The 21,051-nt window shown below is 36.5% G+C and overlaps 3 protein-coding genes across 6 annotated transcripts; 1 reads left to right on the forward strand and 2 right to left on the reverse strand.

Annotated features, from left to right (window-relative positions):
* Positions 1–341: 341 nt before the first annotated feature.
* Positions 342–1,652, forward strand: LOC121752576 (protein LIGHT-DEPENDENT SHORT HYPOCOTYLS 3-like). The gene has a single exon (XM_042147705.1). It carries the CDS (start codon positions 852–854, stop codon positions 1,416–1,418), a length of 567 nt encoding a protein of 188 aa, XP_042003639.1. The 5' UTR covers positions 342–851; the 3' UTR covers positions 1,419–1,652.
* Positions 1,653–8,648: 6,996 nt separating this feature from the next.
* Positions 8,649–13,702, reverse strand: LOC121752550 (putative lysine-specific demethylase JMJ16). Of its 4 annotated transcripts, none has more exons than XM_042147687.1 (9): positions 13,587–13,702; positions 12,792–13,088; positions 11,939–12,010; positions 11,755–11,832; positions 11,139–11,642; positions 10,837–11,064; positions 10,491–10,649; positions 9,512–9,880; positions 8,649–9,414 (listed from the first exon to the last, which is right to left on the reverse strand). In XM_042147687.1, exons 2-9 carry the CDS (start codon positions 13,080–13,082, stop codon positions 9,019–9,021), a joined length of 2,097 nt encoding a protein of 698 aa, XP_042003621.1. In that variant the 5' UTR covers positions 13,083–13,088; positions 13,587–13,702; the 3' UTR covers positions 8,649–9,018. The 4 variants fall into 4 exon arrangements, with proteins under 4 accessions (XP_042003621.1, XP_042003626.1, XP_042003631.1 ...); XM_042147692.1 differs by having other exon boundaries at positions 12,795–13,211; XM_042147697.1 differs by having other exon boundaries at positions 10,491–10,573; positions 10,992–11,064; positions 12,792–13,211.
* Positions 13,703–14,434: 732 nt separating this feature from the next.
* LOC121800687 (NAC domain-containing protein 21/22-like) lies at positions 14,435–17,424 on the reverse strand. The gene is made up of 3 exons (XM_042200207.1): positions 16,995–17,424; positions 15,492–15,757; positions 14,435–15,062 (listed from the first exon to the last, which is right to left on the reverse strand). The coding sequence occupies exons 1-3, from the start codon at positions 17,161–17,163 to the stop codon at positions 14,631–14,633; spliced, it is 867 nt and encodes a 288-aa protein (XP_042056141.1). The 5' UTR covers positions 17,164–17,424; the 3' UTR covers positions 14,435–14,630.
* Between the last annotated feature and the right edge of the window lie 3,627 nt (positions 17,425–21,051).

A 21,051-nucleotide genomic window follows, 5' to 3' on the forward strand; every position in this document is an offset into this window, starting at 1 on the left:
ATGTATACCAAAATAAAACTACAAATATTTCCAAGATTGAATTGGAGAAATTATTTATACTAAGTCTGAAACTGAATCGTAGTCTTCAAAATTCTCAACCCCCAATAAATTTGGACTGTTATGAATAAATTGTTGTAGTACCGACATTAAATCATAGTTAGGCACTATTTTGATAACACAATAATTCCCATTGAAGTGATCCAAACCCATAATTGTACGGCCTCAGCGTCAAAATTGAGGGTTTTGCTTTATTAAATGTTATCAACAACATTTAACAACAGTCATCTTCATTACTCCCATCTTAAATTTCAACCTTTTTCCTGTCTCCATCTCAACCTACTGTCTGCCTCTTTCCATTTTCACCATTGCCCTAACTCTCTCTCTCTCTCTCTCTCTCTCTCTCCCACAGTCCATTAACAAGTAACAAAGTCAGTTGTTTCCCCTATTTTTGGGAAAACAAATCTACATCCTTCCCAGTAGTATTTCATTTGATCATTTGTATGGAGATTATATAAATAAAAAAAAAAATCAAATTCAACAGTATCAATATAGTAGTATTTCCTTTCTCTCTCATGCATCCATCCATCCATCCATCAATCTAAGCTTGGTTTAACCTCTCTCTAAAATGGCAGTCTTCTGATATATCAATCAACCAAACCCCTCCTTTTCCCATTCCCCTTTTAGCTTGGTTTAATATTTATGATTGTAAGTTTGATTGCTCCACTGTTCCAATTCACTCAAAACCCCCCTTCTATAAATTCATCACACACTCTTCCCCTCTTTTCAAACACTCAAACCCTAGAAACATGAATCCCTCTCTTTGATCCATCAAATCTCAAATTCCGAATTCCATGGATTCCTCGCCGTTCCCGGAGGTGGAGAGCTCGAACTCGGAGAACAGCAGCGTCAACACCGGCGGCGCCACCGCCTCCTCCTCCGCCGCGCCGTCTTCCGGATCCGCCACGCTCAGCCGCTACGAGAACCAGAAGCGGCGCGACTGGAACACGTTCGGGCAGTACCTGAAGAACCACCGGCCGCCGCTGTCGCTCAGCCGGTGCAGCGGCGCGCACGTGCTGGAATTCCTCCGATACCTCGATCAATTCGGGAAGACTAAAGTCCACACCCCAATCTGCCCGTTTTACGGCCACCCGAACCCCCCCGCCCCCTGCCCCTGCCCGCTCCGGCAGGCGTGGGGCAGCCTCGACGCGCTGATCGGCCGCCTCCGCGCCGCCTACGAGGAGAACGGAGGCAAGCCGGAGACCAACCCCTTCGGCGCCCGCGCCGTCCGCCTCTACCTTCGCGACGTCCGCGATCTGCAGTCCAAGGCGAGGGGGATCAGCTACGAGAAGAAGAAGCGGAAGCGCCCCCCGCAGCAGCAGCCCTCCGCCGCCTCGCCGTCGCCTCCCGGTGAAGGTTAAGTCATGTATTTGTTTCTACTATCGGAAATTAATCTTTAATGATTAATTAATTATGAACTATCGCTATTTTAGGGTTAGATTTGATCTACTATTGGAGCAAATGTTGTAGTAATGCTAGAATAATTGTTATATTATTATTATTATTATTATTATGATTTTGTTTTGAAATATGTGAGTGTTAACAGCAGTTTCAGCTTTGAATGAATTAATGGATGAGTGCTTTTGTCTTTTGCATGACTAGTTTTTTGCTCTCTTGCTTACTTTTCATGCGTTTTATTGTGTGTGTTAAATCAACAGCTTTTACAGCTTTACTGTCTCTGATCAAAGAAATCAGATTTTTCTTTGAATTTGGGGAGATTATTGGACTGATAGTTCGTGTGTGGAAGTGAATTAATCAATGTGTGTAAACTCAAATTAATTGGTCCCATAACTGAATGTAGTGCTGTCATTTCAGTGGCAGAATTGATCAAATTAGCAGACAGAAAGGAAAACTAACCTAAATAGTTTTCAAAATAATTGGTTGTATAAATGTTTGAAATTGGAAACTTTTTTATTTGTTTCAAAATCTTGAAGGGAAAAATATATGGTTGTTGTATCCAAAATTGTGAAAGTAAAGGATGACATTCTTGCTGACAGTTTTTCTTTTTCTAACATGTTGAGCATATAGAGGTAAAGTTAAGCCTAAAGAAAATGTTTCTTTAAACATGAAATTCTTCAATTTTACCGACAACAAGCATATTATTGGCCCTATCTCCCCACTCCTTCCAACCTATAACTATTTTTATATGAGTTGTTTCTATAATTACCAGCATTATGTATATAATGCATGTTAAGCTATTGACTTAAGGTGGTATACCTATGTATATAATTAATTATTGAAGATAATATAACATTCTATATATATGTATTATCAAGATTTGATACTATGATATATGGATTGTTAAACTTGTGATTTCCATTTATGATTATCTTATGAGCATGATCTTTGTCATTTTCGTCCTTTGACCCCTATCTTTGATCCGTTGTGTAAACCCTAAGAGACATATACATCTCTCTCTCTCTCTCATTAGAAGGGAAATGATTCCATTTCACAATAATGTCCAAAGAGAAAATACCAAGCAATCAAACAGCTAGGAATATAAGTACCCACAGCTAGGAATATAAGTACCCACCGAGAAGAAGAAAAACTAGGAAACTGTGGCAAACCAATCCGAAAAACTATCCATATTCATTGCATATGAACATTTATTGAAGACTTCGTATTGTAATAGTAAGATTTTGAAAGATTATTTGTTTTTCAGTTTAAGCATTGTTTTGCTAAGCTTTATATTAAGATCAGTTATGTAATCAACAAATGATAAATTAAACATGCATATCAAGATTTTCATTTTATTAGCAACAATTTTTAGGGTTTTCAGTATACTTTGCCTCTTTCACCAAAAGAGAATAGTATTTATTGGCAGATTTTTTTTTTGCATATGTATATAATATACTAATAAAGTACCTATTAATAGTACTGCAGGTTATGCTTTGGAATCTATATACAGTCTTTAAAATTAAAGAAAAATCTCAAATTGGAAAATTAACATATCATTTCTAGCTCACTCTATATACACACACAATAGTAGGTATGTACAGTGACATACACATGCATACGTATACAACTTTACACACAGCTTCTCAGGGAGTGCAATTTTTCAAAGAACAGTATATTTTCGATTGTAATTATTTTTATACATTTGATATGCACACCGAATAAGTTGATAAAATTCACTACTAGAAAATTGGCTTGTAATGACACTTAAAATTGTCACTAGAAAATTACTGTGCTGACACTTCATCTATAATGGCACTTGATGAAGTGCAGCACCGGGTACCTGTAGTAAGAGGTAGTGTGTAGATAGTACATTTATGATGACACTTTTTATGTTGAAGTGCAGTAACAATATATTATAAAGTGCAGTGAAAAGCTAGTGTGTAGATAGTACATCTATGCTGGCACTTTTTATAAAGTGTGATAAAAAAAGTGTAGTGAGAAGCAATTTTTCTAGTAGTGATTTATGTATGGGACTGCTTTAAATTAGCCAGACACATCAAATGATCCATGTTTTCAATCTGTATATCTAGGCATGAGCTAGCATTAATTATGAGTTGGAAGAAAATAATCCACCTTTAATTGTATTAATCCATTTCTGCCTTATGTGTATGATAACATTTAATTCTACACATCAATGCCATTTATTATGCAACACTTATAAAAATAAAATGCGGAATATATTAACTATTTTATGTATTTGAACGCTTTGATATTGAAAACATATACTTTGTGCAAGGACACTTTTAATTTATAGTGCCAAAATTATAAAAAGGATACACAAGAATGAAAACCTAGCTTGCCATTTTCAGCTGAGCTCGAGACTCGAGTGCTGCTCATTTAAAACAAATTCATATATTAGGGCAATAATTTATTAAAGATTCTACAGTCTTGACAATTTTTGCATTGAACTCCTACACACATCCATAGTATATATTAAACAAAGTTGACAAGAATTATATCTAATTAATCAATTAAAATTAAATATTTACATATATACCACTAGCTACTCTAGAACTAGAAAATTAATTACTATCAACATTTTATGCAGTTTACATTACATACGCTGAATAATAAATGACATTTTCTGTAATTAATTAAACAATTAACAAGACTGATTAGTTAACAAGTTCCTAGAAAGTGTTTCTTGGTGCTGATGCATCTCCAGCGAGTGATTTCAGGAAAGAGATCATATATAATTAATGGATCCACAGAGGGTAAAACAACAGTGACCAATATGCACGAATATGGAAATCTATACCTCCTCAACAGCTCAACTAGAGTACTACAAGTATTAGTTTTATAAAAATAATTCAGTGCTTCTAATTTGTATAATATCTTTAAAGAATACTACATATGCACTCAAAAATCAAATAATGATGGTACAAATAATATACTCCTATGAAAGTAATGTGAATAATTCAACTATATTCTACATGTCTACACTATATGGTAGTACTATATTTGAGGCACTATTGCTTTAATGGAAAATTAACCAACCTAAGTTACATAAAGGACATAAGAGATTGGTCATAATCCCATTATTAACACCACCAATATAATTATAGTTATTCATTACTTGCAGTCTCAATTTTCAATAGTACGTGCTTCTACCAATCGATTTGTTTGTGTATGTATTGATTCGCCCTAAAAGAGCGTTGTTACTTGTTATAATTAGTTGACATTTCTATTCAAAGGCAATTGGTTCATCGATTTAATTACCCTTATGTCAAGTGAACTTTGACCCTATTTATTAAATTTTAAGTGGATTCAAATCCATTCTTTAGAATTTAGGTTTTCAAAAATTTGGACTCTCGGCTCAAAGGTAAAATGAACTAAGCATTAGGACATTAGTCGAAGCATCAATCAAAAGAATTACTACTACTTATTACTTAGAGCTTTCCAATTAATCAGAAATATATAAAACCAAAAACTATCTAAAAACGAAAAAAAAGAAAACCGAGTCATAACCAGATCCCGTGTATGGATAGAACAAGAGATCTTCCTCGATCAATCCTCTCGCCCCTCATTTTTCAAGAATCGATAAAAAAGTTTCAAGTTCTCTAACTCATCACTCTAATTTGACTCTTGTCAAGCTTCATAATCTACAATCTTATGGATCTCGTTGCCACACTACGAGAATGTTGATTACAAGGTGAACCAAACGTGTAAAGAAGTTACCATCAACTTTAATGTTATGCATTTCACGTGAAGTTGAAAGAGTGTTTTAAGTTTAAGAAATTATATATTTACCACATAGCCCTTCCACATTATTTCATTATACTAGTTCAAAGTCAATAAGTATAACCTAGACCATTTTTTGAGCTATTAAAGTTTTACAACTAAAATAAAAATAAAATATTTCGTCTTTTTAAAAATTTCAAATTACTAGTTGTAAAAAGTGTGAGAGTGCGAGAAAAGGGTAAGAATTAGACAAGGCAGAGGAAAAGAGATTGGATTGATAGACCGTACGAGAATCCCGCTTTCTTTGGTCAAACCGATTAGACGTGTGGGTGAGTGGGTCCTACATCCCCATTCCCACGTGCGACTCTGTCACCTATGTCGGATTACTGTGTTACCCGCTTTTGTTATCTAAAAACAAAACTCTAGTTGAATAAAAGTACATATTTATTTATTCTAATTGCATGTGTTTAGTCCTAATTATGGCGTTTATTTCATAAAAATTATGTACAAATAGTACAATTGTTTTAGCAGCTAAGTATAATGTCTACTTTCGTAACTTGTATATAAAATTGTACTTATATTCATAATAACACGGGAAAATTGTCTAAATTAAATATCTACATCTTCCCGAAGTAATGTTGATATCATGAAAATTGAAGCTTTCACAATAACCCAACCCTATACTAAATTCTACCTTCAGCAAAAAATCAATTCCACATTCAGAAAAATCAGGAACTCAATGCAATAACTTATGGTACCTATAGCGGTCGATGAAAAATAATTTTACTAGTAGATAACGAGTTTTAATGCAAAATTGATAAAATAAAAGAGAGATAATCGTGAAAAAATAATTAAAGTATTGTTAGTAAAAAATGTGACCCACCTCAATAATTAGAAAAACTTATCATAAATAAATAGATTAATTTTAGTGAAATGCATATAATGAAAAGCATGACTATTTTTGATGTACAAATATACATATAATACATATTCATACCAAGTTCAATGCAAAGGTGTCATAATTCTCACACTAAAAAGATTTTTATTTGAACCACATCTTCTATATATTTACTCCGTCCAAAATAATAATTATTTTCTATAATTTGAATCCATCCAGCATAATTGATTGTTATCTATTTTTTAAAAAATTAATCACACATTACATAACTAATGACATGGATCCTGATACGAGTAAACTCGTATCGAGAGATAACTGTGAGATCGCGGAGAAGATGATGGTTCGTTCGCGGGATCCTCCCGTCGAGCAGCCAACTATCGTTCAACTAGAGTTTTTGATAAAGTAAATTGCAGAGAAAAGTAAAAGACGATAAAAATGATAAATTGTATTTCTTCAATGAATGATTCAAAAGATAACAAAGACTCCTATTTATAATACTCCCTAATAACCTAACTTAGTGATCAAGAAATATGAAAGATATGCTAAATCAATAATATATGAACTAATAGAGATATGAGAATATTCTATAGATATACTCGTATCAACTCCCCCACGGTTGAAATTCACCTTGCCCTCAAGGTGGAAACCACGAAAAAACGAAGAGTGTGGCGAACAAAAGCTTTGGCGAGGTATCCCCACCTGGATCAAATGTATACATACACCCACGAACTCTCTCATTCCCCGGCACATCAAGCAAAACATCAACAAAATACTTCTCTCCTTCCTTCCCCTCATGAGAACATCCTCCATGAATTCGTTTGTGAGCAACATTTGTAAGAAGGGATACAAGTGCTCTTGACATCTTCAATATTATTCTCATGCTTCTTGTACCGCCGAGATTTGAGAAGTCATCCATTAGCTGATTGGATTTATGCCTCGCCCGAAGATAGTGCGTGTGACTAGGGAGCTTGTCAACGCATCCATGCATGCCCAAATATTGCACGTTATTGCACGGAGGAATCAACCGTGCATCAGCGTCGAGGAAAGTTGATCGATGATTAATACTTATAACATTACCAACATGCCAAACCGCATATACACAGGCAATTACCTTCTTCATATCCTCAATGGAACCATCTTCGTCCTCTTTCAACAAAAAAGAATCAATCTTGTTGCTCAACATTGTATCATCCAACCTGTTATGCTCCACCACATGTATAGGTTCTCGGCAAGTAAAAACAACATTACATGGATCATCTATGCCATCTTCACTACCATAAATTGGTCCACTAACATCAACACTAGAATGAATAACATTTTTTTCCTCTTCATCATTATCAACGACAATTAATTCCATCGAGTCATACCCGAAATTAGAGTCGCACGACAGAGATATTGTGGCTGGTGGAGGCGGGATAGCAACGACAACAGGCATTGAGCTTCTAGATGGATCATGATGGAGATCAGCTAGGGCGGCGGTGGTCATCTGTGGTAGGGGACACGATACCGGCTCAGTGTACATGACACTGGCTGTAAGGTCTTGTGGAGGTCGTGTCGCGGCGTGTGGATTGCCCAGGCAGTGTTTGTTTGCATCCATCAGAGACGTCAGTTGCTTGACAGTAGCAGTCAAACGCTCGAGCTGTGAAGCCAAGGCAGCCACCGTTAGGTTCGGTTCAGACTCTGGCGTCACTGGATCACGTGGCATGTTGAGAGGCTCCATATGGACGACATCGTTGGTCGTTGGGAGACATTGCCAATCCAGCTGATCAGGAGGTTGCGGATATAACAACGGCGGCTGATAGTGGTGGATTTGTCAGCGAACGTGGATCGCGGCGGTGCGGTGGTCCTCGCTGCAGTGTATGGTGGCTGCTCGTATCGAGAGCCAAACCATGGCAGCCCGTAAGATGGGTCTAGTCTGTCGGAGAAGGGCGGTGCTTGTGGCTGTCCATATTCAGTAGTTGGGGCGGCATACAGCGATGGCCACTGATATGGCTCTGTTTCGGGGCCCGGATGAGGTTGGCCGAATTGGTGATGGTGGTAGGCGGTGTAGGTGTATGACATGATGACGGAAATACGGAGGATGAGCTCTCAATGAAAGCACCAGATGATACGAGTAAACTCGTATCGAGAGATAACTGTGAGATCGCGGAGAAGATGATGGTTCGTTCGCGGGATCCTCCCGTCGAGCAGCCAACTATCGTTCAACTAGAGTTTTTGATAAAGTAAATTGCAGAGAAAAGTAAAAGATGATAAAAAGGATAAATTGTATTTCTTCAATGAATGATTTAAAAGATAATAAAGACTCCTATTTATAATACTCCCTAATAACCTAACTTAGTGATCAAGAAATATGAAAGATATGCTAAATCAATCATATATGAAATAATATAGATATGAGAATATTCTATAGATATACTCGTATCAGATCCACTATCCACTAATACTAATTCAACTGTTTATTTTCTTTTTTTTTATCTCTCATATTATTAATTTCACATTAAAACTCATATATACTATCCCCAATGTTTCTATTTTTAGGAAACTGAAAAGTATATGCTAGCAATAAAGATAAACACCACTTCCGAATATATCAAATACAGTCTCTTGCTGACAAGATATCACATACCCAATTCAGGCAGTTAATCTAAATGCATTAAATTATACTAAGAGCAAAGGAGCTCAACATCACAGATCATTATGAGTACATTCCTATTTACTTACAAAATTTATAGGCAATACGACATATGACTAAATCAACAAACCGTGGTAGAATGTAGGTGGATTCACTCCTCATTGTCGCTCAGCTTTCTGATCCGGAGACGCGCTTGTTGTATCCCTACGCTCTTCTTTCATAGGGGCTGGCACGACACGAGCCCTCTCACTGATGGCCACATCAAGAGTAGGCCTCGAACTTTTTCTGGTAGCTAAGCGGCTAAGCCATTCGACTCACATAAAGAAGTGGCATTGGGATTATTTCTTGTATGGTCCTTATCACTTGTAGCGAGTTTCTGTATATTCTTAGCCCAGCTATATATAGCTTTCATGTTCCCTTTCAAAGCCTCAACCAGGAGCTCCAACTCATCAATTTTGTATCTGAAGAGAAACTCTTTGGCTGTCCAACCACAAGAACAATGGTGCTTTACATGGCGCGGGCAAGAATATCTATTAGGGGAACATGAACAGACCACGGCAGAAAGGTATAAATCGTATAAGCATATACAGCACTCTCGTTTAGTGGCATCATCAACTTCACCCAGTGATCTAGACATCGGCATGTTGCATAGGTGTTTCCTCCTTATGCTCTCATTTTCGACACGTAGCTGAGGGGAAAGAGAATCATAGATGAGATTAAATCAAATCCGCTATACGACACTTGATAAAATTATATCATTAACAATCATTTAAATCGAGGCATACCTTCATTAATCGTGTAAAGGTTCCATCTGCCCCACAGGCACTTCTCCAAAACTGAATTTTGGAGTTGGAGCTTTTGTTTGTAAGAGAATCCCACATATAAGTCACAGCTTCCTTTGCTGCTCCTAACAACAGCTTATCATGAGAGAGCAACGTCTTGAAACCATATCCAGCATAATGTTCTATTATGTTCTGGCCATGAGGCAACCAGTCTATAGGAGCAAAGCACACTGCTTCCGAACAATTGAACCCACAACTAAATTCCGAATGGTAAGCTCCAGGGAATGTGACAACATATTCAAAGGGATTTTGCAGACAACGGAATACTGGAATCCCCTCAGCGATTAGCATTGAGGGTGACATTTGAGCAACCTGAGATACAGAGAAGCATGTAAAAATTATACACAGATTCAAATTCCCCTTACACAGGAAGCAATCAGTTATTATACAAGGCATTAAATCGGTAAGTCCTCACCTAAGTTTACAATCCATAACATAAGCAATGAATACCAAACTGCAGCAGTAACGATTCATTTGATATTTCTTATAGTCTACAAGAGATAAAATAACTAAAGAAAGTAAGTAGAAAAACCCAAAAAAAAGTAAAATAGAAAATACATCTTGCATCCTTACAATTTGGAGTATTTTAGAGGAAACTGAAACTATTAGTAACCGAAACTTGCACCATCCACATTTATTTTCAAATGTCTACATTTATTTAGAACTAGTAGTAACCGCATTTTTCACAAAGCACTAACTAATTAGAAAAACAAGTCACTATCTGGTATGCTGGAGTTCAAAATCAACGGATGTTACAGAACTCTAGGTGACTGAGCACATGAAGTTGAAAATAATCAAAGCTTCAATGGGATCCATATCAAGAGTACTGATTCCTTTCAACCAAGTCATGATTAAATATAACACAAGAAGTTACCCACTAACAATTTTTGCAAACCATGTTCAAAAGAAGAAAGTTACTCACATGCTCGTGGAGCAACTCGGGATGTTTTGACAGCTTTGGAAACCATTTCTTTACAACTTTCGCAAACTTGAAGAAACACTTCCCTGGGATAGAATACCAGACTTTAGGGCTACCCATGTGCATGTAAGATAATGAATACAAATGGTGATCTTCATTTCTCTGTTTCTCCAACAAATCAAACAGGAAAACAATGTAGTGAGAACCTACACTAAGGGGAAGCAAAAAATGTGAAGATCTGTAATGGAAAAATTTATGTACAATGAGATAAATGCATTCCTGAAGGAAACTGTCAAGCAGATGTTGAGAACCAAATAAAGCAAAAAATCTAGGATATTCAAAATATTACCCAGCACTGTGATGCAAAGCACATCCCAATAAAAATCTGAGGAACTGAAACAGTGGATGAACTGTAGCATCCAAATGGAAGAAGGGAACCATAGAGCTCCGCGGTATTATTCAAGTTCCATCCGGATTTCACATATTCACTATATTTCCCCGTACCTTTTGCTGGAGTGGCAGCAACAGGAAATCCGCTTGCTATGGTCTGATTAGCCACCTCAGTACCAAAAAGCACCTAACAAGAGAAATTCATTCTATGAGGTAAAAAGATAGCAGCAAATTATTACAATTTGATCTTTTCTCTTTTACCTCCATTTCTTCACTTGGTTTCTCCACAATTCGCCAATATTCGCTCTCAACTCTCGCAATTAGTGGTTCACTGCGTTTTGGGCCTGTTGCAGCTACTGTGTCATTCTCACGAAAATATTGTACCTTGAATTCATCAGAATACTTTTTAAAGCTTTTCAGAGTGAATTCAGGTCCACTCTCAAAATTAGAAACTAAATCCAATGCTTTATCTTCCTCAGAATCTCCATCACATTCATTGGAAGAATCAAGCTTCCCAGTTTTCGCATCTTTTGGCATTTCAGTTTCGATCTTTTCATGCAACCTAGATCCTTTTCTCTTGGAAAACAATTTCTGGAGCCTATCAATCTTTTGTACATGCGAGCTAAATTTTGAAGCTTCCCATATCTCTTTATTTTCCAGAAGGCAGGGTGGTCTCCAGGAAGGAGGGGGGACAATGCGGCAAATTCCATAATTCTCTGCTCTTGGTCGTATATTGGCTATGTATTTCAGAGTGTCCCTGAATTCCTGCGGCAAGTTTCAGTTCGTTTAGATTACCATCTACAGAACCAAATTCTTTTCCATTGAGCCACAATGGTAGAGTAAAAATGGGGGGGAGAACCCGGATGCAGCAATATACCTCTTCAGTTGGTCTGAACACTGGAGCATCATCAAGCGGAGGCAAATATGAATCTTCGGGATGCCATCTAGCAGTAACCTACAAGATATTCCTTAGACAGGTTATAATGGTCTTACTGCTATACAGAATAAGTTTCAAGGTAATACAGGTTATACAACAGTAATAAAAGGAATAAATAAAGAACCTTCACACAATCATGGCAGTTTTCACATCCCCGTATCACTCCTTTGGGGCGGGGAGCACCAACAGGAACTTTCTGGGGAAGATAACTTGATTATCAGTCATTAGGGGCAATCTAACTGAGAGCAATTCGTTAAGAGAAAAATGAAGACACACTGTCAGGTGTTGACCTGACTATAAAACTGTATGATATGCTAACTATAAATTGTAGTCTAAGAATAATAAGTGAATAAAATACGCCAAAAAAGCTGTGCATGTGACCACTTAAGTAATGCCATACCATAAAGCACATCGAACAGTGTATTGCCATATACCTAAGATAATATTTCAGTTAAAATCTTCATCTATGAAGCAGGTATGATGGATGTATCATTTGCATTATCTCTTAATTTCTGGTCACAATTCAGAATTTCAATATGCAATAGATAAAAGAAGTTTCAAAGCGCCATACTCATGTTCTGATCAAGCGCTAACATCCTCGTTTTAAAATTGTCCCAAAATTATATCCGGTGGCTATACAAATACCTTAACGAGTATGTCAGCACTTAAGAATGCATCAAAATTCACAAACCATGCAACACAAAGTGCAATTCCCTAGATTTAAGAGTAAACCACCTTAAACGTAACACCAGCTGACAGGGATCTCAAAGATAATCGAATAGCTTATAATAGTACAAATATTGCTACCATGATGTAATTCATATGTTGTATTTATGGACCCACTGCATAAAAACAGGTATATTATGAACTTACATCTACAAATCCAAGAATAAGAAGAATTTCAAAATAAGTTTAACTGCATGTTTTGGTATTTGGTAATATGTTCTTCTATAATTGCATTGGAGAGAATAGAGAACGACCAAATTATTTCCAATCTGTGCAGAGTCGTCTTGATGCCGAACATGCTCAAACTGGCCATGAGATATCCATGGTCTCTGTAAAAGTGACATCTTAAACGATTCGAGGTCAGAATTTCTAAGAGGAACCCCAACTAACCCAGGTTCGCGATCCCTTTCTGTAGCAGAATTCGGATCAGTTACTATCTTCTTCAATGTCAGGGATGTCAATGACACAAATCCGGGTGGAACTGATAGATTCTCTTCTTCGTTGTCTGTGACATTCTTTATAGATCTCTTCGCCCCGACCATCAGTCTCTAACAATGAAGAAGCAAAACCCTGTTGTTGTTAAACTATGATCTCAATTTCATCAGTGACGCACAACTAGAAAAGATAAACACTGAAATGTAATTCATCTCGTTGTGCTTCACATGTCTCTCCTGAATTAAAAAAATCACATTTTAGTGCTTTACATATCTCTTCTAAACAAGACAGGAACAAAACATACTACAATCATGGCAGCCCTAATAAAAACTTTTTAATTCACCAGATTCAGGTAAAATTCGAAACTGTGAAATTCGAAAGCAATATGCATAACTCCAGGTATCACATTAGGAAATAACAGAACAGCTTCAATTAAACTCAATTAACCAAGAAAAAGTCTTTTAAGCAGAATAATCGCGTAAATAACCACATTGCTACAGATACAGAAGCAATAACAACTACTGCACTCAATTGTATTGCATGTCACCAAGTTTAAACAAAAAAAAACATAGAAAGCCGAGAACAGAATAAAATTAGAATGAAATACATACCGATCGAATAAATTAGCAGTATAGGAACGTCATTAAAGAAAATGAAGCAGCAGAAAGAGGAGGTAATTTGGAATATTAGAATGATAAACCCCGGATTCAAAAATTGGGAACAAGAAGATTCTTGAATGAATTCTGGTAAGTAAACAACTTTCCGTAAATAGAAATCAGTGATACGTGGCGTGGGCCGTGGATTAAAAAATGGGCCAGAAAGGATTGATAGTCTTGCCATCGTATTTTTTTTAAACTATATTTAGAAATATAAAATGTGTGATTGATATCAAACCCATGATTAATTTTTTTATATAAAAAAAATACCCCATCAAAATTTGTAAAGAAACTTATCAAGCCCAACACAAAAGTATTTGATATTTTTTGGGAGAGAAGTTGGTACCAATATTCTAATTATCATTTTGAGTTATTTTATTGAAATTAGATCAATTATAAATAAGAAAAGTTTTAAATAGTTAATAATATGAATTCAATAATCTAGTAACATTATTTTCACAATTTTTCATCTCTATTACTTTATCATATTAAAACCCGTACTATTTATAAATGGGTGTATCTTTTGTGGATGGGGAAGTTACACACGATATAATTACTACTAGGCCAAAGTATATCACATTTGTAATTATGAGATGACCCTTAAACATAGGGACTGCGGAACTAAATTAAATTAATTGTAATTAAAGAACCAAGTATATTTTTGGTAAATTGGACAGATCAAGCGTCACTTTTTTGTGGTTTTATGTTTTCACATTTCAAAATTACCCGTAACAGTCCTTAACTTTTCTTAATTGGGTTAAAATTTATTTTAAAAAGTAATTCATAAATGGCCAGACAAGTAATTAAATCCTTGAATATAAAACTACCACATAAATTCCTTTTTGAAATATACAAATCAAATACAATCTTCATCACACATCACTAACTACAAACACATACTCACTAATCTCCCTCCTAAACATGCTACATCACACAAACATATAAATTTATATATAAGTATATACCAATAACAAAGCGATTATATCAAATCCCACATACTTAGATGAAAACCGAACTACTATCATCAACAAACCGCATATCTTCAAGGCTCGATGAAGCAACGTTGGAGCCATCGAAATCGAACAAGAATCCATAGTCGTCCTCACACTTTGTAGCCTCACCCAATTTGTTGTGGACATAGCCATGAGAGCTCGAGCAATAAGGCTGGTTATTCATGTGAGCGTTACGAGATAGGTCGAAATCAAGCCCGAGAGTGGTGCTAGGGTTAGGGTTCGGGCCGCCTACATGGTGTTGGTGGGATTGGTTGTGATTGAACAACGAAGTGATATTTTGATGGCCACAAGGTGTAATGTTGATACGTTCATTATTTGTTGAGGAAATTATGGGATCGTCGAAGTTATGTGGGCTCATGAAATTGTGGCTATTTTCACTTCTTGATTTGTGGAACACTCTGCATAGTACCCAATCTTCCTGTAAAAGGTGATGATGAATTAATGAGTTAGATAATTAACACCATATATGCTTCAAATTTCACCTATTTTATCTAACTGCATGTATGTCCATGTTGAAATTAGGTTTTTACATCTTGTAGATGCTACACCTAATAAAATATGCTACTTTTAAAATATCCGGTATCAAAGATACATCATCTTTTTATAAAGAGTGTGTGTGTGTGTGAGTGAGAGAGAGAGAGAGAGAGAGAGAGAGAGAAGATTAGGATAAAAAGAATTCATGTAAGTGAGAGGTGAAAATGTGGAGAGAATCTTTCATGTAATAATTTCAAAGGAGTTTCGTTCAAGTTTCTTACAACATGATTGCCACCCAAGTCACACATAATCTTTTATTCTCTTTCAGTTACTCAATCAACACATGTAAACAAAAATTAAGGAATTAACCAACCTTAGGTGGGACATGTGGGTTTTCAAGGCGAAATTCGTGCATGATCCAACCGGTTTTGGTCCCATTAGGAGCCCTATTCTTGTAGAAAACCAAAGTCTTCCTCATCCCAACGACAGCCTTCGTCTGAGGATCAAGCACCGTCCGATCCTTCCCCGTGGCCTTCCAGTAGCCGGATGTGGTGGCCCGGTTGGTCCTGAAACCGGTTGCGTACTTCCTATCCCGGAAGCTAAAGAAGTACCACTCGTTCGAGTTCAATTTAGCCACATCTGCACAAATAATATTACACGTCTTAATTTCTTAACGTTCTTGACATATGTCACGAAATGAAAAGGAAAAAGAATAGACGCCGTCTGTGTTAAGAAATGAAATTAATGGGATTGCACTTAAATTGAAATGAATTATTAGGATCCCATCATGTTACATTATGTTGCTTATGTGACAAATTCTACTAAAGTGACAAAAAAGTTGGTTACAAGTCACCAAAGATTCGCAAGGCATGTTTGTTTTGTTCATTCAAAATGGATTTAGAAAAATTAATATGTAGCAATGGGAAAATGTGTGTCGCCCTTTTCTACATAGATGAGAGAGTTACTTCTGTGGTGAGAAGTCTATGTCACATTTTTGTATTCATCTTCAATTTTTTTTAACAATGTGTGTATTATTGAAAAGATAATTATCTAACTTTTTTTTCAATTCCCTTTTCCTAAAAGAATGAACCTGAGAAATCTCCTTTTTAAGGTCATGAGTTTTGTAGTACTTCTTAAATCTTATCCGATTTCATCATAATAATATAAAGTAATTGCAAGATTCATTGAACAATGTAACAGAAAGGCAAGAAAAACGCCCCAAACTATTTTTTTCTTGAAAAAGATAAAACCCTTTCTGAAAATCGTCACTTTAAGATGAAAATTTTTTAAAAATATGCATGGGTGAAACAAAAGACACATGCAACAAAGTAAGTTAGTCATTCTAAAATTCAGCTCTGCCTCTTAGATGAAACAAGACAACAAACTTTTCTTGACATAACTGTTTTTTGCTTTAAGGTTTTTTAATGTAAAAAAAGTACATGCGGGACTGATTTTTTAATGAGATAATTAATTATTTTATTTTATTTTTATCTCCAACACAAAATAAAAACACAGAGATGCATGCATCTAAAATAATGTTTGAATTAAACTCATTTCTTTAAAATTCTTTCACCAAGAAAAACTGTCTGGTCTTGATTAAGATACAGACAACTCATGCCCATAATGGCCCTCAAAAACCATCTGAACATTTAATTCTTTTCATAAAATTAATTATTTAATTTTGGAGAAACATTCACATGCCATTTGTCACTCATAAATTCTCTTTACATGAAAATAGTGAAGGAGAGAGCAACATCCAACCCCCAACCGGCGGAGGGAGGGTGGTGGTTGAGAAATATTATTTCCTTTCTCGTATTATACCGACGATAAACATACACGTGGCGTGCACTGATGATAAAAAAGGAGAAAAACCTACCGGGAAGCTGCCATGGCTCGCAAACATGGAGATCGATCTCGACCAAAGTGCCTCGGAGAACTTCTTCATTGGTGATCTTTTTGTAGAGATAATGGCAAACGAGCTCTTCGTCGCTCGGGTAAAACCTGAAACCCGGTGGCAGCGTCTCTCCGATGTCTCGTAACCCCATTTCTATAAAGATGATGGAATACTTAGGTCGAATATTGATGATCTGTAAAAATAATTCGATTTTTCTTTTCAAGGATGCTAGGATAATCTCTACCCCTATTTCAGTTCTCTCTTTTCTGAGGGGTTTTGATGCGTGTTTGTGTGTGTGTGTGTGTGTGTATATATATATATATATATATGTATATGAGAGAGAGAGAGAGATGAGAGAGACGATATAGCTTAGGCACTTTCTTATAACATTATTCTTTCAGCTTATTCATGCTTGTGCGGTTAGTTATGGTTGTGTATATATATACACTTATAAATGTGTGTGTGTGAAACTGTGGGAAATAGGAAGAAAAGCCAAAGTGAGAAGAAAGGTTAAGGAGGGAATTAGGCTGCAATAAAAGAGTAAAATCCAAACCCCAGAAACAAGAAAGAACCTCCAAAATACTACTTTTAATTAGCTATATTCATTTTTTGTGACCTTTTTGAGGGGTTGTTGCGGGTAAATACAAATGCTACGTGACAAATATAGATACATTGCTCAACTAAAATCTTCTAATTCAATGTACTTGATCTTTTACTGCCGGTTGTCGTCAGCTTCTCGCAGCAAATTAAGGATGAATTTTGAAATTATTTAGTAATAAAAGCAACATTATGTCGAAATATTGGCATTAATTAAAATAGGGTGTTGTTTATTTGGATATATATTTGTAGCTAGGTGAACATAACTTGTGAATGAAATATTGCTTATTTTTGTCAATATCGGATAGCAAATCAACAGTCATATCTAGTTATCTACTCTATGTGTGAACTGATTTGGGTAATTAAACGCGTAGTTTAGTAGGGAAGGTATTATTTCTCTTTATTTTTAATTACAAAAACATGGTGAGAAACATCAACAAAATTAATTTCCATATGATATACTCTCTATAATTAATGATGTTGCACTCGAGCTCCGATTAATTAATTTGATTGAATTGATGAAAGTTATAACTAGGGTGAAATTGAAATAAAAGGGGAGACAAACATAGTAAATATAGCTAAATCTATCTAGGGATTTAAAAATTGAAGGTGATCGATGAGCAAATAAAGACAAGTTTACTGATGTGGAATGCTAATCATGCAATAGGAAAATCCATCCTGTCCTTTCTTGATCTGAAACCAGAATAATTTAAATCCACAAGAAAAACTGTGGGCCCCACGATATTTTCCTTTTTTCCGGTGACGAAATGAGTGAAAATACTAGTAAAAAATAAACATTGAGTACATTTTTTTCGTTTCAAGAATTATTATATTAGTACTATGTACACTATATGAGGATACATTATTAAATTCGTATATATAAAAATTATGAGAGTGCATCGATTTAGATAGATACTAGTATAAGGGTAGTTATAAAATGCAAAGTCATATATATTGTATAAATTCCAAACTTTTCAACACAGTATCAACACAATATCAATACAGTGTAAAATTTCACGATTTTGATGTCAACAAAATGTCAACACAATATTAACACAATGTCAACGCGGTGTCAATTGTTGACACTGTGTTGATATTTTTTATTGCTATTATTTTATAATCTGTTGACATTTTTTAATAGTCCATATCATAATTTGAAGTTTGTACGATATTTAGAGTTTGCATTTGATCACATTTCTCCTCGTATAATAATTAACTTTGAGAAAGACTGTATTTAAAATGAGAATATCCCAGACAAAATTATAGGTGTTGTTGGGTCGTGATACCGCCGATCTCACACACGCACGAACGAGGAAATAAAGCACGCAAACGATATAACGTGGTTCGGTGATAATCCACCTACGTCCACGGAGAAGATGACCGGAATCTTATTGATGGAACTCTCAATACAAGAACTTCACACTCACAATCTATCACTCTAAGCAAACGCTAGCTAGTGCAAGAATTCTCTTCTAATTGTGTGTGTAATCTGTGTTCTGCGTCTCTCACTACTGAGCTCTATCGAGCTATTTATACAAGATGCAATCAAGAAATAAAATCCAACTAACTCTATTTCCCAAAGTTAGTTATAACCGCTGCTCGGCTAAAACCGAACTGCCATTCTTGGTTAGCAACCGAACTGCATTTCTCGGCTATCAACCGAACTGCCTTTCTCGGTTATCAACCGAACTGCCTTTCTCGGCTAGCTCAAAGCCGAGCTTTATTTCTTGATCTCTTCTCGGAGCTGCCGAGGCTCCACCACTCGATCACAACCGGACTCAAAGCCGAGCTTCATTTCCGAGCTCAGAAGCCGAGCTCCAGTAGTTTGCATGGACACACTTTCACAAATCTCCACCTTGTCCTTGCAAAACTCCATCAATATCTGGATTCCCTTCTCAATCCTTGTTACAAGCTTCAACACTCCACAATCTCAACCAACTTCAAACAATGTTTGAATTTCGAAGTTGGCAGAGATTTTGTCAACATGTCTGATGCATTTTCTTCGGTAGGAACTTTCACCACATTGATCTTTCCACTTTGAATCTCATCTCTGATGAAATGTCTCCTCACATCTATATGCTTCGACCTCTCATGGAACATTTGATGTTTTGCTAAACATATAGCCGAGTTGCTGTCACAGTTAATCTTCACTGCTCCCAGCTTCATTCCTAAATCTTCCAAGATTCCTTGCAACCATTTTCCTTCCTTTGCAGCCTCAGTCAGAGAAATATACTCAGCTTCGGTTGTGGACAGTGCAACCACAGACTGCAAATTTGATTTCCAGCTGATTGCTGTGCCATATAGTGTGAAGATGTAACCACTCTGAGACTTTCTGTTGTCTAAGTTAGCCGCATAATCCGAGTCACAGAATCCTTCTAGGACTTCCCTCTCCTCAGACCAAACTCCACCACCAAACTTCAAGCCAACCATGACAGACCCTTTCAGGTATTTCAGAATCCACTTTAGTGCTGCCCAGTGATCCCTACCTGGATCAGCCATATATCTGCTTGCAACGCTTATGGCATGAGCCACATCCGGCCTTGTACATATCATCAAGTACATCACACTTCCCACTATATTTGCATAGGGTATCCTGCTCATCTCTTCTCTATCTTCAGCTGTCTTTGGCATCTGTTCTTTACTGAGTTTGAAGCAGCTAGCCAATGGAGTGGATACTGACTTTTCACTCCTTACCTGGTATTTTTCTACCACCTTTCTGATATAATCAGCCTGAACCAATTTCAGTTCTTTCTTCTTTCTGTTCCTGACAATATCCATACCCAAGATTCTCTTGGCTTCCCCAAGATCTTTCATATCAAATCTCTGCTTCAACTCCTCCTTGACAGACAGCAGCTCACTCTTGCTTGATCCTGCCAGCAGAATATCATCCACATACAGCAGTAGATAGGCCAGTATTAGATTTCCACTTCTCTTGACATACACGCAGCTATCAAAACTGGATCTCTCAAATGCCATCAATTCCATCTGCTCATGAAACTTCTTGTTCCACTGCCGGCTGCTTTGCTTGAGCCCATATAGGCTTTTCTTTAACAAGCAAACTTTCTTTTCTTCTCCCGGCTTCTCAAAACCCTTAGGCTGCATCATATAGATCGTTTCCTCTAGATCTCCATGCAAAAATGCTGTCTTCACATCAAGTTGATGCAGCTCCCAGTTGAAATGAGCAGTCATGGCCAATAAGATCCGAATGGAAGTGTGCTTCACCACTGGAGAGAACACCTCTGTGTAGTCAATACCCTCTACTTGTGTGAATCCTCTAGCAACCAGCCTTGCCTTAAACCGTATGCTTTCAACTTCCCCCACCTCTACTTTCTTCTTAAACAGCCATTTGCAACTGATCAGCTTCTGAGTCCCTGGATCAGTCACCAAAATCCAAGTCCCATTTTTCAGCAAGGACTCTATTTCTTCTTCCATGGCCTTGATC

Source organism: Salvia splendens, chromosome 1, assembly GCF_004379255.2.
Source record: "Salvia splendens isolate huo1 chromosome 1, SspV2, whole genome shotgun sequence".
Classification (NCBI taxonomy): Eukaryota; Viridiplantae; Streptophyta; class Magnoliopsida; order Lamiales; family Lamiaceae; genus Salvia; species Salvia splendens.

Coding starts and splice junctions, on each gene's coding strand:
- LOC121752576 (XM_042147705.1), top strand. CDS start 852: ATGGATTCCTCGCCGTTCCCGGAGGTGGAGAGCTCGAACTCGGAGAAC.
- LOC121752550 (XM_042147687.1), bottom strand. CDS start 13,082: ATGGTCGGGGCGAAGAGATCTATAAAGAATGTCACAGACAACGAAGAA. Junction 10,650..10,836: donor GCTTTGCATCACAGTGCTGG/GTAATATTTTGA, acceptor TTGGAGAAACAG/AGAAATGAAGATCACCATTT. Junction 9,881..10,490: donor CCGAGTTGCTCCACGAGCAT/GTGAGTAACTTT, acceptor TCTGTATCTCAG/GTTGCTCAAATGTCACCCTC.
- LOC121800687 (XM_042200207.1), bottom strand. CDS start 17,163: ATGGGGTTACGAGACATCGGAGAGACGCTGCCACCGGGTTTCAGGTTT. Junction 15,758..16,994: donor CGAGCCATGGCAGCTTCCCG/GTAGGTTTTTCT, acceptor TTATTTGTGCAG/ATGTGGCTAAATTGAACTCG. Junction 15,063..15,491: donor ACCCACATGTCCCACCTAAG/GTTGGTTAATTC, acceptor CACCTTTTACAG/GAAGATTGGGTACTATGCAG.